At 44.9% G+C, this 17,850-nt stretch overlaps 2 protein-coding genes across 6 annotated transcripts; one reads left to right on the forward strand and one right to left on the reverse strand.

Moving 5' to 3' along the window:
* Positions 1–62: 62 nt before the first annotated feature.
* LOC105191714 (putative protein FAM10A4) lies at positions 63–17,703 on the reverse strand. Of its 4 annotated transcripts, none has more exons than XM_011155332.3 (5): positions 17,547–17,703; positions 16,887–17,216; positions 16,365–16,777; positions 740–955; positions 63–503 (listed from the first exon to the last, which is right to left on the reverse strand). In XM_011155332.3, the coding sequence occupies exons 2-5, from the start codon at positions 17,206–17,208 to the stop codon at positions 246–248; spliced, it is 1,209 nt and encodes a 402-aa protein (XP_011153634.2). In that variant the 5' UTR covers positions 17,209–17,216; positions 17,547–17,703; the 3' UTR covers positions 63–245. The 4 variants fall into 4 exon arrangements, with proteins under 4 accessions (XP_011153634.2, XP_011153625.2, XP_019700278.2 ...); XM_011155323.3 differs by having other exon boundaries at positions 17,479–17,678; XM_019844719.2 differs by having other exon boundaries at positions 17,475–17,678.
* On the forward strand, positions 3,641–13,415 carry LOC105191705 (sarcalumenin). 2 transcript variants are annotated; one of them, XM_011155288.3, is made up of 11 exons: positions 3,641–3,923; positions 8,060–8,149; positions 8,217–8,302; positions 8,706–8,949; positions 9,074–10,051; positions 10,300–10,554; positions 10,747–10,863; positions 11,042–11,235; positions 11,337–11,528; positions 11,751–12,014; positions 12,223–13,415. In XM_011155288.3, exons 1-11 carry the CDS (start codon positions 3,851–3,853, stop codon positions 12,604–12,606), a joined length of 2,877 nt encoding a protein of 958 aa, XP_011153590.1. In that variant the 5' UTR covers positions 3,641–3,850; the 3' UTR covers positions 12,607–13,415. The 2 variants fall into 2 exon arrangements, with proteins under 2 accessions (XP_011153590.1, XP_011153610.1); XM_011155308.3 differs by having other exon boundaries at positions 3,642–3,923; positions 11,063–11,235.
* Positions 17,704–17,850: the final 147 nt, after the last annotated feature.

Consider the following 17,850-nt stretch of genomic DNA (forward strand, 5'->3'; position numbering starts at 1 on the left):
GGATGGGAGGGTGGGAGGGAGGGAGGGAGGGAGGGAGGGAGGGAGGGAGGGAGGGAGGGAGAGGGAGAGAGAGAGAGAGAGAGAGAGAAAGAGAGGGAGAGAGAGAGAGGGGGAGGAGCAGGAGGAGGAGAAAACAACTCGACCTTTAAAAAATCAAACAATTAAGATGTACATACTCCGCACAAAAGGTTGCCAAAAGAACCAGAAGAGGTTCTCCCGAGACGAATGGAACGATTGTATCGCGATTAGTCGAGACCGACATCGTCCTGAGGAGGAGTCGGTTTCGGAGGGTTCGGCCGTCCTGCCCCGGCACCAGGAAAACCGGGCATACCGCCCATCATTCCGGGAAAACCGCCAGGCATACCGCCAGGCATACCGCCGGCACCGCCGAATTTCGAAGCCATCTTGTTAATAAGGGCCATTATCTTGGGATTACTCTGATATTTGAGGATGTTGGTCGGATTCGCGGAGATCTCTTTGAAAGCTTCCGCCACTTCCGGGTCCTGCAAGTTTACACGAGAAGGTGAGAGAGAGAGAGAGAGAGAGAGAGAGAGAGAGAGAGAGAGAGAGAGAGAGAAAGAGAGAGAGAGAGAGAGATCATGTCGCCCATCACAGTGCACGCGAACACTGTGTAACTCATTCCAACAGCTTCGACCGAGCAGCCTCGCGCGATCCGCTGCTATTGTTTTACGTTTTAGAAATAGAAATGGACCCGCTTTCGCGCTGTATTCGCACTTACCTGGAAGGCTTGAAGGACCTCAGGATCGTTGAGAAACTGATAAAAATCTCCCATACCAGGGGACGCGCCTCCCGCATCCGTTTGAGAGGTTCGCGTATTTTCCTCGCGCGCCTTAGCAGCCTCTCGGGCCTTTCGCAATTTTTCCTGCCTATCACGTTCCAATTTCTCTTGCATCCTTCTTTCTTTCTTTCTTTTGTGTTCCTCTATCTTCCGGGCCTGAACAGTGAAGTGTTTGCGTAAAATATATTACCCAGACATTTTGCCCGCGACGGTAATATTTGCTATACGCTTGAAATTATACGTCGAATATGTAGAACTTTTCGGAAAAGTTTAAAAACGTTATAGAATAAAATCTGAAAAGATATATAATATTAACATAAAGCAGCGACACAAATAATATGTGTTATATTACAAAAATGCAAGACTGACATAACAATAACGTACGCAGAGTCAGGGTTAATTAAAGCCCACGAAAAAGGTAGAAATTAAAAGGCAGTCGCAAATTAAATGCAGACTGTAATTGACATGTTGCAGATATAGTTGTGATGAATTTGATAGTGTGAGCACCATATGTGCATGGTTCGATCTAAATATAGATGAATATAAATAGGGCATCCCCTCACAATCTTTGCGAGAGAGTGAGTGATCAACGCGTTCTTTAGGAACCTGTCCAAATTTTAAATTATAATGACGTGAAAAATGTCTGGCTAACGTACATCGCAGATCACGTACAATCCACGAATTTATTATAGGTTGCAGAGCGATCCGTTTCGATCCGAATCGTCCATAATCCTAGAAAAACGTGTAACGCATACGTTACATATAATGGAAAAATTTTAATAATAAAATATGCATCGAACTTTCAGAGTGTATGAATAAATAAAGCTGCTGCAATACTGCTTCCTTTTACCGAAACAAATGATCAATGGGAAATGTTATACGAGACTTGATTCAAAACTACATTTATCTAGGGTATAATGTTAACCTCTAGATACAGATGCGTTCATGTAACAAATATATTAAATGTTGAAGCAAGTATTAATATATACATATAATTGTATTATCAACTGTGTGTGTGTATATGTGTATGTATATATTAGTAATAATAGATACATAGAAAAGGAGAGAGAGAGAGAGAGAGTGAGAGAGAGAGAGGAGGGGGGAGAGAGGGGTGGGAAGGAGGGGAAAAGAGAGAACACTTTTGCACGGCGAGCCACCTTATACGGGCGCGACCCAGGCTTCTAAATATAAAGGCGCCCGCGGTTCTGATGCTCCTTTGCGTCTGTGCGCACGATATACCTCGCACGATATACCTCATATCTTTCCTCTCTCTTTCCTTCTCAACCGTGTGTCACGTTAATCATCAGTAACAACGCAACAGTATCTTTCTACCATGTTTGTATAACCAACCAATTAGAAAGTCAAGTCATATTACATTGTGCATCGAGAACAGCTTTGAACGTTCCGGCACGCGACCAACCAGACATTGTTCAGTAGTAAACGATAGAAAGCGCAGTAACAGTAAAAAATATAGACGATGACATTCTTCCGTCATAAATAAGAAGCATTAGATGAATTAGATGGGAATCACGAGGATACGTTTCACGAGATAAGATGAAATTGGTAATAACAATGATGTGTGTATATATATATATATATATCATAACAGCGACAGCGGCAGTCCACGTAGGATTTCTTGGAACAGTCAGTGTCAGCGTTCCGTTATTTGATAAAACTCTTGCGCCGAAAGAAATTTTTATTTTGAATGTCGAACGATACAGCTCGAGATTTGCTGAGACAGTCAACGCTATAACGACACGAGAAATAATGTATCAAGCAGTGATATTCCAATTCGAAGAAAATAAAAAAAAATCACAATCCAATACAATCCACAATAAGAGGTAAATTCGACCTGCAGATGCATGGGATTTTTCTGTTGCAAACAACAGAGAGAGAGAGAGAGAGAGAGAGAGAGAGAGAGAGAGAGAGAGAAAGAGAGGCAATAAACAACTCGTTAATTAATCAATTATAGAAACCTTGGGTCCTCGGTAGAGTGAAGGAGTGGTGGTAAATCACAAATTTGCAATCTATATCCAGATAGCAAAACCTGCGAAAGCAGATTTTGCACAGTGTGTTTACGGCAAACTCTCAACAGTCTCTACTTCTAGCAGAAATACAAATACAGAATCCGATGGCAAATTGATGGCTGAAGCCGAGCAGGATCTGTCGTTTCAATGTACATGTTCAAGTGGAACGTATCACGGACCCATTGCACTGGATATATGTTACATCGAAACTATTTCGATCGTGGTTCTCATATCCGCGTCAAACTGACGACCTTGATCTACGTCGCGCCTCCGTAATCGTTATAAAAATAAGAGCTACTCGCGCGCTCTGCTCGCGTACGAACGAGGAGAGAGAGAGAGAGAGAGAGAGAGAGAGAGACCGATCTTGTCTCTTCTCTTTGCTCAATATCGAACAAATTACACGTATCTTTGCGTATCTACGATACGATACACGATCTGTCCGATGGTAGGGAAAGAGGTCTCATAGATCGAAGGGCGACTCATCGTCAGTCGCGAGACAGGCGGCGCGAATCACAAGTACATTGTGGGACGCTACTTGAGGGGCAGCCGCTCGCGCAAAGAGCAAAGAGCGCCGGAACCAAAGAATAAACGCAAAGAAGAGCGGCGCTCGGATATGGCGCCCGAAGATCACTTCCGATTGTTGATCGGCTGTGCGTCGAAAGAGCGCAAGAAGAACAGGAGAGGGTGTGATAAACACCCTTCCGCTAGAGCTAGGAAGAAAAAGAAGTCGGCAGTGAGACCTGCCATACCACGACGCTCGTCGTCTCTGTCCGTGGGGTAAGAAGAAGCAACGAGAAGGAGGAGGAGGATGGGGGGGAGGGGGGAAGAGGAGGAGGATGAGGAGGAGGAGGAGGAGGTAGAGAGGAGCAAAATCTCGAGGTTTGGCGGTAGTGACAATGCCAGTTTCTCGCGGGCTAGTTGGAGTCGAGGGCGACGACGGGATCGAGAAGTGAGAGACAAGCTAGCTGCTATATCAGCCGCTGGCCGCGCGCTGATTGTGTGGTGTGTCTAGTGATACGAGACGATGACGATTGCGCGAATGAGATCCGCGCTAGTCGCGGGCCTTCTCCTGAGCCTTCTGGCTGTCGCCTTACAAGGTCAGTAAAATCGACCAGCACCCACCGCATGCATGATGGACTTTGATTTGACGCGCGTTAAAGATCGGATTATTGGCTTTCGACAACGCGCGCGACCAAATTGCGATCGCACGACAATGATGACGTCGCTCGTGATTGACCGTGATCTCACCGTGGCCGATCGATGTATCGACATTGCCCTACCTTGGATCGTAGTTCAGACATAGGACACAACGCAACACAGCTTGTTGGACCTGGAGGTCAGAATCGGATCTCGAGTTGGGGTAAAATGATACCAAGATCTCCTCACTAGAGGATGAAAGGGAATATAGAGTTTGCGCGCAACTGGACGAAACAACGAAGCGAAGAGGAAGGGCGCGTGGATATCGTCAACAAGTTGAGACGAGTTGACGAAAAAACTCGCCGACTGACGAAGGTCAATGTTACGTAAAGTAAAGGCTTCTCTTCATCTTTGCCTTTCATCCGCGCGATTCGATTTGCCATCGTCTCTGATTAGTCTATAAAATTTATCTACCGTCGAATATCGTTACTTTTCTTTTTCACATTTCCTTCATTTCACATGGCACAATCACGCTCATCAATATTCGTGTTTGTTTTTCGATTTTCGATCTTTCCGATTTCCGGACCTACGGAGGAAATGAATTTCGAATGATAACTCGGACAAATCTGAATCGTCGGAAAGATTTCTCGGCACAATGCTTCGTAAATTACTCGATACTAATGAAATTACTCGATAAAACTGACCGCTCTAATGATGTCGAAGCCTTTACGATTTAAGGTGAAAATTCAAGATATTTTGTATAGTTTCGAGCAAATAGACGTTCGGTTCGTTCAAGCAATCGAGTTTAGCCGATTTAAAGCCGCTGACGGCCGAAGAAACACCCAAAAGCGGCGTCTCACACTTTAAGTAAAAGTGTGCGAATGCTAAATCAAGGATTTGTTATTTCGGGAATCGATGGTAGTTGGCTATCATCAACCAGCGCATAATTACATAAGGAACGGCATAAATCTGTGCCAGATTCGTTCTAAACTTTAAACCGCGAGAGAGTAACAAATAATTTCAAATAAAATCTATAATGCCGGATCTCAAGTTTGAGAGTTTTATTACTGATCATTGTATCGTAATTTCGTAATAAATGTGTAGTGCGCATAAATTTTCGTTCAGTTTTTATGAGGGAAATGTATGAGTTTTCTCGTTTCGTGTCGTGTCGTGCCATACTAGCTAAACGATCGAAGTGAAATTTTGGTGCAAAAGAAATACACACACACACACACACACACACACATATATATAGAAAATATTTTTCATGAGAGAATCAAGAGAGAATCTCGTGACGAGCCGCGTTAATAGAGCGTTAGTAATAATTTTGTTGTATCGACGTTCGTCAATCAATCTCGACTTTTGCAACACGACAATAATCTCGCAAAAATTCTCCCTCGTTATGACTAAGTGCAAAGCAAAAAGCTATACATAGTCGTAGACTATGGAACAAGACTCGAAGTTCTATCTTTACCCAGCGCAGCTGCTCTCTTGCCAAGCGACAGCTGCTCCTCCTTCCATCACTCGTTACTCAAAAATTATCCCGCATTATCGTATTATCTCGAGATGACCGGCGAGTGACGCGAAATTTCGAGTTTATGCGTAATTATATACGAGTTAATAAAAAAATGTGATATCGATTTCATTGCACTGGAATCACATCGGCCCTCCTGAGTGAGTGAGTGAGTGAGGAGCACCGAGGACAATACGACATTGACAAGAGTATCGAAGCGATTTTCACGATAGGCGTCGTATCGTACATATATCGAAAAGAAAAATTGTTACATACACACGAAAGAAAGATTCGCTACTTGCTCGCGCATGCCTGCTCGTGCAAAACAAAATGTCTCGTGGGGAGGATGACCAGGGGAGGATTCGGGCCTAGGGTAAGCAGCAAGAAGTTTACTCCCCGGAGATATGCTCCGGAAAGATACCGAGAGCGGATGACGACAAAAGCGGAGCTCCGTGCCAAATATTGCCCCGTATGTGATATAACAATACGATACAGTCGCCACGCCACGCCACGCCACGCCACGCCACGCCGAGATGAAAACGAAACGAGACGAAATTTCTCATTGCGTTTGCGCGCGCAAGATCACGTGAACTCGTAAACTACAATGATTCTCTCTGTGTATATCCGACAATTAGGTAACCACCGCTGCACCGCTCCAAACTCGAACACAGAACTGGTCGAACCGTGGATCTTGTGAATCTCGCATCATTGCATCTCGATATCAATTTCACCGTTCATCATTTTACGCAGCCACTGTCCCCATGCGGTCCCCGAATACCGGAGCGAGCAACGTTCGCGCTGCTGGCGAAACGCGCGAATATATATTCTCCGCATTTAGCCCCGAATCACTAATTTTAAGAGACGTTTTACCTCTCAGTCGTCAAACGCCGCGGGTGCAGCGGGTAGAGGAGAAAAAACGAAACAACTATTTAAGCGAGAAACTATTATATGATATGACCTTTTGTTCATCCTTGCAGTGAGTAGAGCATGCTTTTAAAGTATGGCCACTTATTTCTGAAACACCCTGTATAAATACACACTTGCTGGGGAAAATGAAAATTTCCCCTAACTGTAAACCGTGTCAACCTGCACACTGTGCAATTATAATCACCAATTCCAAACGCTTGTCTCTCTCTCTCTCTCTCTCTCTCTCTCTCTCTCTCAGTTTGCTACAAGGATAGATAACATTATGCGGTACAACAACAAACGAACGGTGGGCATTATAATTTAAAGTAAAGTTGGACCAACTGGGGCGAAAACGACAGTTCAATCAACTCGTATCTTTCCCTCCTGAACGGACGACGATAAAAATACAATTCGCTCGGCTAATATATAAATATTTCTAAGTGTCTCTCTCCCTCTCTCTCTCTCTCTCTCTCTCTCTCTCTCACTCTTTCTTTCAGCTCAAAGCCGCCTACCCGCCGCTAAAGTTAGAAACCGGCCGCGTCCCAGGTAGAACCACCTAGAAAGATGATATCGACATTTTCTTCGATAGAAACGCCACCATACCTTTCGCGTTGAAAGTAGAAAAATTTGAGAAAGCTTTTGGTTTCGCGCAAAAACAAATTCCAAGGAAAGTTGAAATGTTCGTTGCATCGAGGAGGAGAAATGACATGGCGGGTAAACGCGCAAACACAGGCCTGCCGGCCTGAGAGGAATTTAGTAAAATGTCGGAGGAGGAAAAAAAACATTTTCATCTTCTTCCTCATAAACGTTCAATTCCTGTTAATAACAAACGAAGAAACAAGTTTGCGAGACACTGTTTACTGTCCACATTACTGTCGTTGTTCGGCAAATCGCCGTCTTATGTTTTTTCACTATTCTCGGTTATTTATTCTCATTTGTTCGCAAGAGAGAATACACATGTTGAAACGTACTCGACAAAACTCGGTCGTGTTATTCGGCAGAAAGGAGACAGAGTCGATTTAAAGTATGCGCGCGCGCGCGCGCGGTCGCGACGGCGGTGCAAATTTTCATCAGACACGTCGCGCACACGTCCCTGTACATCACGCTATTGCGCTAGGTGTTCCTGAACACCTGTCACCGCGTGTGCGCGCGAAGTGAATACTCGCGCGCACCGCACACGGCGCGGGCGTAGGGACGGTGACTTTGACAGCTTCTTGCGTCACTCGGGTCACAGATATTTCGGGTGGTGGTCGCGTGGCGTTAAACTCACTGCGCCATCGAAAGCGCAAGCTCGCATGCTTCGCGAACGCGCAGTGGATTATCTAATGCCTCGCACGCCGTTGCTCTTGGCACGGGGACGGGGACACGTTAACACTCGCGCGCGCGCGCGCAGATGCGCAAAGCCCCAGAGAAGAACGCTGTGTCCGGCTGCCGAAAATTTCTGGCAGCCGCGGACACTCGCGATAAAACGCGAACAATGTAAATATCTCGTCGCGGCGTGAGCGAGACTCGGCCTGCGAGGCCGGGATATCGTACCTCCGCCGCCGCCGCCGCTCTCTACTAATGTCATCCGCGTTATGCGGAATATATCGCGGAACGATCGGCCGAGCTGTGTCGGCTGAGATGTGTCCGCCAACGAGTCATCGAGTTGACTCAAAATATAATATTGCCTGCTAGGTGTCCTGTGCGAGGAGGAGCCAGAGCAAATCCCGCCGGAAGACTTGTGTCGACCGTACATAGAAAAGGCGCTCAAGAACCTCGGTACAGGTAGAATACTGAACGATGACGAATATTCGGCTGGAACACAGCGATTTCTACAATATTTCGTTTCAAGGATCTCTGGAGCAGACCAGTGCAGAGGTTGAAGTCGAGGTCGTCGATCGGGAGAGTCACGAGGAAACAGAGGCTGCGAGTGAAGAGGTAAAAGAGTTTCTTTCGCAAAGACGGCCATTTCATCGGGAAACGGTTCGACGGGAAGCGTCGACTTTCGGAGCACAGTCGGTCGAGCCGATATTTCAAGCCTGCCCAATTTTCCGAGTTTTCCGATTCAATTTTATCAGCTTTGTAGGCTTCATTTCAAATACAAACTAATCGACATCTCGGTAAAATCGTCCGTCCACTTCCCGCAATCCTGAACATTGCTCGATCACTGTGTGTAACTCACGATGCACGATACACACTCGCTCTTGCTCGAGTATTAAAATTCTAACTGCTGCTAACTGATGCAGAGAGTACGCGCCGGAGTACATCGGAGAGTGTATTGAGGAAAAGAGAGTATCTTTCTTTTTTCTTTTTTTTTACCTGTTTTTCCTCGTTTTAACAGGCGCCAGCTGACGAAGCATCGGCAAACGATGCTTCGGAAGAGGTAGGCGAGGTCGTCAAGGACGAGGAGGAATCCGCGGAAGACGATGTTGAAAAGACAGCTAGCGAAAGTAAGGAAGCGACTGAAGAACAAGTCGAGACTAGCGAGGAAATTGTAAAAGACAAATCCGGAAGGGATGAAGATGAACAAGAAAGCGACGAAGTCAGAACTATCGAGAGTGATGAAGTCAGCGCCGCTCAAGAAGGTAAGAAGTATATACATACACACACACACACACACGCACACACACACACACACACACACACACACACACACATATAATACAGTCACTGTGTGTCACTCGAAATAAATAATACTGTACATCGTAGGGGAAACGGAGGAAGCGACTGATGCGTCCGCCGAGATAACTGTGGAAAAACATGCCGACTCGGTACCCGAAAAGGTAACCGAAAGCGACGAGGGCTCCGAACAGACGACAGCCAACGAGAAAGATGAAAAGTCCGACGAAGAGAACTCAGACGAGGAAGAAGCAAAAATAGTAGAAGACGAAAAGTCTGAGGAGGAAAAAGTATACGAAGCAAAATCCGAGGTGGAAGAGGAAGAAGCCGCAGAGAAGCCGAAAAGCGAGGAAGAGGAGCATGAGGAAAAGGAGGAATCCAGAGAAATCAGCGAGCAAGCGGTAGTAGAGTCCGAGGAAGAAGATAAGATAGAGTCTGAAATTCAACGAACATCCGCAGAAGTTAGCGACGAAGAGGAGGAAGTCGAAGAGGGTGCCGCCGAATCGACCGCCGAGGATCGAGAACAGATGAGCGGCGAAAGCGCTGAGGAGGAGGCTGTAAGTAAAACGGAGGAAAAAGAAAGTGAAGAAGAGACTATTGAGGTAACGAGTCCCGAAAGTACAGAAGAAGGTACAAAGTTGACAGAAGAGGAAGAAGAAACGAAGGAAGCAGGTACAATTTCTGCCGAGGAAGAGAAAGATGGAAAATCTGCAGTGGATGAGACGAAATCCGCGGAGGAGGAAGAAGAGGAGAGGGAGGAAGAAGAAGAAGAAGAAGAAGAAGTGAGGAAGAAATCTGAGGAAGAGGGAACGAGATGCGAGGATAATGCGGAATGTGAGCAATCCGTCGAACAGGAAGATCGGGAGAAGAGCGAAGCGAAATCCGCGGAAGAAGAAGAAGAAGACGCGAGGAAGGAGAAAGAAAAGACGGAGGAAAAGTCGGAGGAAGAGGAAGGAGGGAGAGGAAGGAAGTCTGACGAAGAAGAGGATCAGGATGTCAAGTCACGCGGAAGACGAGAAGTCGGCGATGAGGAAGACGCTGAAGCAACTGGCGAGTCTACGGAGGAAGGTAAAGAAAATCCCATTTGATTTGGCTTGCTTGACAATCATGTATCTCTATGTTACTCCCTTGCGTTATACGAGTACGCACACACGCACACACACGCACACACACACACACACACACACAAAAGTCGCACAAGTGCACTAGTTATGCACCGCGCATGCGGTATATAACAAGCCGAAGCATAGCTGCTTTCAACAATACGACAAACGATAAACGAGATTATTGCAATGAGATTTCTCACACGTAATCAGCTGTTAGCGAGGAAGAACAGGAGTTTACTCCGGAGGAGGATCTCATTCGGGATATCGAAATACCGGAGAATCTTCGGCCTAGAGATCACATTAATCAACTGTTGAAATTGGACGAGGAAAACGAGGAGAAGGAGCGAGCCGTACAAAGAGTGGCGGATATCATTCTCCGGGAGCTCAAGAGACTGTACGACAACGCTATACAGCCGTTAGAGGCCATGTACAGGTACAGGGACCTGAGCAACAGACACTTCGGAGGTGAGCGGACGCGAATGCGAGCGCGAGAATGATGAGCGTAGGGATTTTTAAACGGTACGGCTTGTCCGTGCCGTATTTCTTTTATCAGTAACGTCTATGATCGCGCGTGCAATTAATTGTGCGATATTATATCTGTTCCATCTGCCACGTCCGCCGTACCGTTGTTTGTTTGTTGTCTCTCTGTGCCGATAGATCCCGAGATATTTTCCAAGCCACTAGTGCTCTTTATGGGTCCGTGGAGCGGCGGAAAGTCGTCGATCATCAATTACCTGCTTGACATCGAGTACAAGCCGATGTCGTTGAGGACAGGTAAGCGTAACGTAAAGTAAACGAAAGAGAGACCAGGCGGGCCAGGGGGGCCTGGTTGGCTTTCGCGCTTCTTAAAAAGTTCAGTAAACAGAGACTTTTGCGGATGGGAATCGGGAGGGTGCGTAGCGTTTAGACGGCTTGTAAGAATTCTCATCAGAAAAGCATTACGGAACGTCAGCTATGGAAATGACTATGGTAGGAGCCGAGCCATCCCCGGCGTACTTTAACATAATAATGCACGGCGAGGAGGAAGAGATCCTCGACGGCACGCAGCTGGCCGCCGACTGGACCTTTTCAGGATTGCAAAAGTTTGGCCAGGGTATGCTGGATCGTCTCAGAGGCCTACGACTCGACAACAAGTTGCTGGAAAAGGTAAGGTGCGCACCAAGTGCGGCGCACTTGTTGGTTGCTCCAACTCCGGAACTACAAAACGGCACGTGCGTGCGCGGTTTATTGATATCGCTATATCGCAGGTGAATATCGTCGAGATACCGGGAATCTTGGAGATTCGTAAGCAAGTTCAACGTTTATTTCCCTTCAACGACGCGTGCCAGTGGTTCATCGATCGAGCGGACATAATATTTTTGGTTTACGACCCCGCCAAACTGGACGTCGGACCCGAGACCGAGGCGATTCTGGACCAGTTGAAGGGAAGGGAATATCAGGTGAGAGAATGAGAATACCCGGCGTGACGGAGATTATCTCATTATCGTTATTTCGTCAATGTGGTGTCGTTAATGTGGCAATGTGGCTCGCCCGTGGGACTCGCCGCGCGCGAACGAGCGACAACGAACGTTTCGGAGTTACGTTTGATGAGTGATTGTGATAGGTGATAACGATAGATGATAACGAACAACGATGTTACAAATGTACAAATCGGCCGATAGACCCGCATCATTCTCAACAAGGCGGACCAGGTAAAACCGGAGGAACTGATGAGAGTGCAAGGCGCATTAATATGGAATATATCGCCGCTGATGTCGAGCGCGGAGCCGCCGATAATGTACTCCGCATCTTTGTGGTCGTTGCCCTACGAAGCCGGTGCGCCTACCAGACTGCTGTACGCTCAGGAACGCGCATTCCTGCGCGATCTACGCTCCGCGATAAACAAGAGGGTTGAGCACAAGATAGCGAGCGCCAGAAGATTTGCCGTAAGTCCGTCCGTCCGTTCACTCGTCACTCACGCGAGCGGACGTGAGTCGAGTCGGCGATCCATCTGATCGCAATTACACGCGCAGACTCAGCGATTGTTCGAATGATTGAAATTGAAATGAGAAATCGGCAACTACATCGTCGACACGATGCACTTGCCGCGATTTTGTTTTGCAATCACGATGACGATTTTGTCAATTTCAACAGGTACGAGTGCGCAACCACGCGAAGATGGTGGACTGCTACCTGACGACGTACTACAATCACAAGACATTCTTCGGCGACAAGCGGCAAATCAGCGACAAAATTATCGAAAATCCGCAGGATTATCACATCTACGAGGGTCTCAGCACTCTGACCAACATATCGCGATACGATCTACCCGATCCGGATGTTTATCGTGACTTCTTCCGATTGAATCCGCTCTACGACTTCCCACTATTGAGCTCCACGTGCACGTACTTCCGGGGCTGCCCGATCAACAGGCTCGACGTAGCTATCGCCTACGATCTACCCGAACTGGTGGGCAAGTATAAAAAGTCGGTGGAAGCGGTGCTGCACGAGAGCGAGGTTAACAGTCCTGCGAGTTGAGTGCGAGTCCGTAGTACGGAATAGAATAGAATAGCTCTTGATACCATGTGAAATACGGACTGACGTGAGGCCTAACCGACTCCGAAATGTGCCTTGGTAGCGCAAAGATCAAGAGCGACTCGTTGAAGCCGAGCCAGAGCACGGCGAAAATGGTCCGATATTTGAGATGGTACCGAGGACTTTCTCTTCTTTTGGAAATCTCGGAGAAATTGGATCGCGCGCTATCCTTGCGCTATCCTATTCGAGGCGCTCCTCGAAACGAGGACAAGCGGTGAATCTGCGAAAGGAGCTCTGACGATCACAAAAAGGAAAGAGAGAAGGCGGAGCGGGGAAGAGCAGGAAGCAGTCCCGAAATGCAAGAGCTGGGATACCGCTCATACCGCTCATCTATCAGGAGGATAGCGAGCTTAACGCCAAGTATCTATAAATCCGAATAGCTTAGCCTCGTCTGCCTCATAATAGGGGGACAGAACACGCAAAGATCGACGAGTGTACATCTTGTCAAATGTCAGTGGATACAACTCCTCCTTCTTCTTCTTCTTCTTCTCCTCCTCCTCCTCCTCCCCCCTCCCACCCCCTCCTCCTCCTCCTCCTCCTCCTCCTCCTCCTCCTCCTCGATTGCAGAGAAGAGCAAGTGTTGCTTGTCTGGTAAACAATGCGAGTGCTACCATTCCGATCCAAAAGCGGACAGTGAGAGTTCCTTTCGAATATCAGTGTTCAGATATCGGTTCCTCTCAGCGAGAACGCGAGGATTCACGGTGCAACAAAAATGTCGCAAATTCGTTTTTACATAAATTCACTGAAAATGATGGAATTTTAATCTTCTCAATTTGAAGAGAGAATCATTTTACCATTTAAATTTCATTACCTTTCAATATGTCAGATTTTAATCTGACCAATTTTTACTTCGGAAAACCTCATTTTTAATTCCAGAGATTGTCCCGTTGAGATTTCACGTTAAACTTATTGTGAATTTAAGAAACTTTGTTCAAATTGAATTAATAATTATGATAAATATACGTACACACATACATATACGGTGGTGTATGCATGCGCGTGTGCGTATCGTATTCAACTTGAAAAGTTATGAAATTTCTAGAGAAAATGACGGATGATATCATTGTTGCATCAAATCCTTCAGTTTATTCATCTCGCGACGAATCGGTGCCTGCTGAAAGCCCATCTCAAAGGAAAACAGACTCTCCAGAAACAACGTAATGTTGAACTGCATATGAACTGCGTAATGAACAACTGCAACAATTTCGTCCGCCAAGTTCCTTCATATTAGGAACATTGTTTCTAATCACTGTATCGAAATATTTCCATTGCGAAAGAGATAAAGTGATCTCTCTCTTTGTGGCTTTTGTGGAATACCTTATATATAGATATGTGTGTATGTGTGTGTGTATATATATATATATATATATACACATATATATATATATATATACATATATATATATATATATATATGTATATATATATATGTATATATATATATGTATATATATGTACACACACACACATATAAACTGATTGTGTTCTTATTAAACTGTAATTGAACAATTATAACAGAGATGTGCTGATTTCTCATGCATTGCTAATGCGGTGACGTGTGCGTGTGTGTGAGACAAATCGTGGAGCTCTTTTGATCTAAGATTTGGACTTGCTTCAAATTTGCGGTAGGCGGAACACGCGTTTCCTACACTTTTAGAGACTCGAAATATACATAATTTATATCAATTTACATAATTATATTATAAGATTCGTAAATACTTTAGAGATCTTTGTTTCTCCATGTCTTAAATGCCCAATGACTTTTTACAATTACGAGATCCTTGGATGTCGTCAGTTATTTAAAAATTCTTAAATCACCACGGGCTCTCGCGATATATTTTTTCTTTGATTTCCAATTCCTAACGACTCTGTTACCCGTGTTCGTATCATGCGCATTACGTTTCACAGCGGACACGTAAATAAATAAATGGAGCTGCTTTAATCAACTTGCATCTTGGATTGCAATTGAACAATCGAGAAAACTTTATCATTTACGTAAAATCATAAAAGTGATGCACGATTCATTCATATTCAAACGCGTGTATTGTTAATATTACTACTGTTATTGCGCTATTGTTGCTACTATCACCATTGTTATTCTACATTATTATATACAAGGATTACGTAGAGTAAACTTAGTATTGTTACAAATATGTGTTACTGAGGCTGTATCTCGTTGGTTAGAATAAGATTTCATTTAATATATCGGCAAACGATGTACCTTTAAATTTTAGAAATAGGGAAAGAGAAAAGGAGAGGGAAGGGGAGCAGGAGAAGAAATTGGAGAAAGCAAAAAAGAGGTGGGAAAGAGGAGGAAGAGAGAAGAGAGAAGAAAGGAGAGGAGAGGACAAGAGAGAGGAGGGGCGCGCGCGCGCGCGCGAGAGAGAGAGAGAGAGAGAGAGAGAGAGAGAGAGAGAGAGAGAGAGAGAGAGAGAGAGAGAGGAGAGAGAGAGAGGAGAGAGAGAGAGAGAGAGAGAGAGAGAGAGAGAGAGAGAGAGAGAGAGAGAGAGAGAGGAGAGAGAGAGAGAGAGAGAGAGAGAGAGAGAGAGAGAGAGAGAGAGAGAGAGGAGAGAGAAAGAGAGAGAGAGAGAGAGAGAGAGAGAGAGAGAGAGAAGAGAGAGAGAGAGAGAGAGAGAGAAGAGAGAGAGAGAGAGAGAGAGAGAGAGAGAGAGAGAGAGAGAGAGAGAGAGAGAGAGAGAGAGAGAGAGAGAGAGAGAGAGAGAGAGAGAGAGAGAGAGAGAGAGAGAGAGAGAGAGAGAGAGAGAGAGAGAGAGAGAGAGAGAGAGAGAGAGAGAGAGAGAGAGAGAGAGAGAGAGAGAGAGAGAGAGAGAGAGAGAGAGAGAGAGAGAGAGAGAGAGAGAGAGAGAGAGAGAGAGAGAGAGAGAGAGAGAGAGAGAGAGAGAGAGAGAGAGAAGAGAGAGAGAGAGAGAGAGAGAGAGAGAGAGAGAGAGAGAGAGAGAGAGAGAGAGAGAGAGAGAGAGAGAGAGAGAGAGAGAGAGAGAGAGAGAGGAAAAGAGAGAATTTACGCGAAATTAATATAATCTTAAATATACTATTTAGGCACGTTTGAAATAAGATCGTGTGATAATGATTGCTGTTTATGTGGATATAGTATCATTTCATAACACACACTCACATATAAATATATAACTCAAATATAACCCATTATTCACTTATCCATACAGTAAATATGTACAAACATGTTTTAAATCAACAAGCAAATTCAACAAGCAAAAAAAGTAGTATAAACATCAATATCTTGGCACAAACGATTCTTGCTAAAAAGACAACCCGGTATATAAAGCAACACAAGTCGCTTGTTAAAGTTGTATGAACATCAAAGTACATTGTTTACGAGCAATGTATATTCACATTCATATTAAGATTTATTTTACTGTTATGCGACAGTAATCCGGATATACTATCGTAATATTTAGGACATTTTCGTTACTATTGTTTTATAGAATTTTATAGATTATTATCAAATCAGGAAGAGAGAAGAAATATAGCTTTGTTAAAATACCTCAAGAAAGTTTAATTAAATGTTTATTATCTTTTAGCTGTTTTATCTTAAAGAAATGGATATTGCAAAGTGCAAATGCAGAGTGCAAAATGCAAGTCCACAAAGTGCAAAGCAAGCAAGTGCATCTCTCGTGCAAAACACGACATCTCTCGTACAAAACAAAAATAGCAATACTTACGTTTGGTGTTGTCTCGCGCAGCCACTCGTCGGCCTGTTCGTCAAAATCAAACTTACAAGCTAATCTGAGATCGGTTGCCGCTTCCTCAAACTTTCCAAGCAAATGATAAGCCCTTCCTCTAAATTTGTGAGCCGCTGCACTATCCGGGTTTAACTCGATGGCGCGTTCGCAATCGCGAATGCAGGCGTTTGGCTTGTTTAAAAGGAGAAAAATTTGTCCGCGTTTAGCATACAGCAATGCTGCCTGTGGATTCAATACAATTGCTTCTGTATAAAGTTGTACGGCCTTTTCATAATCTTTTTCCATAAATGCGGACACTGCCTCGGATCTCTTGGCCTGTGATTCTGCAATTTCCTCTTCCGTAGGTTGCAAAGTCAGATTACCCATTTTTTGAGGAGGGTCTTGATCTGGTTCTAGTGGAAAAGGAAACTTGAGCATGTTACAGTTATATATTTATTATATGTTATTGAATAGTATTAAACACATATAGGTGCATATAACGACAAAAATGAGTATACAAACCAATTACGCCAGTCATGTCCAATTCCAGATCGCTCTCTTCGCTCTCAGGTTCAGGTTCAGGTTCAGGTTCAGGTTCAGGTTCAGGTTCAGGTTCAGGTTCAACTTCAGGCTGAGGCTCTTCAAATTTACTCTCAGCCCCACATTTGTTAACCGTCGGGTCATCGCTTTTGTCGCTTTCGGGTATTTTGCCACCATAGTGCTCTATTAACTCTTTGATGAAGGATAGTTTTGGGTCGTGTAAAAGAGATGGATTATCCATGCACTGTCGAGCAAATGTTTTCAGCTGTTGCGCAACTTTCTCAGTAAACATAGGCACGTCCATCTTGATGCCTGCGACAGAACCTCAATCTGTTAATCCTACTCCTTGCAAGTTTAACGAAAATAACAGTCAGAATCGTGAATTGTATGTAACAAAATGTACGCATGTCTACACGTCCAAGCAACATTTTAAAAATACACATTGTTTTTTCGTACATTTAATGGCACGTGGAGACCGTATTCAATTTTATAAGAGACGCACTGTATCAACGGCTCTGTCTCGGCAAAGAGTAACAACGAATTCAAGCAAAGAATATCAAACGGACTCACACACCGATGATTACGGAGGATGGAGTATTATGCAGCGATCGAGATTGCTCTGCTTCAACACTATCGTGTTACCTTTTCTATTTTCAACACCAAGTGATTTCGCTCCGTCAGACACGTACGACAACTCACGCAAACACCTCGCAATTCTGCGTTTTCGCTCGTCACCGCTATTCAAGTCACTCCGCCGAAAAATTTTATTTACAGAGTGGCTATTGAGTGGACTTTTCGTGAATGGAGGATTCACCTGTGCGCACGCACAGTATGAAACAAGACGCTCCAATAGGAGAGTTTGTTTCCTAGGGTGTTTAGCTAACTACATTTTCGCCTCGAGAAAGGCTGCAGCGGGAAGCACACACTCTAAAGGCTCGTCTACATT

The sequence above is a fragment of the Harpegnathos saltator genome, unplaced genomic scaffold, assembly GCF_003227715.2.
Source record: "Harpegnathos saltator strain DR-91 unplaced genomic scaffold, Hsal_v8.6 scaffold774, whole genome shotgun sequence".
Classification (NCBI taxonomy): Eukaryota; Metazoa; Arthropoda; class Insecta; order Hymenoptera; family Formicidae; genus Harpegnathos; species Harpegnathos saltator.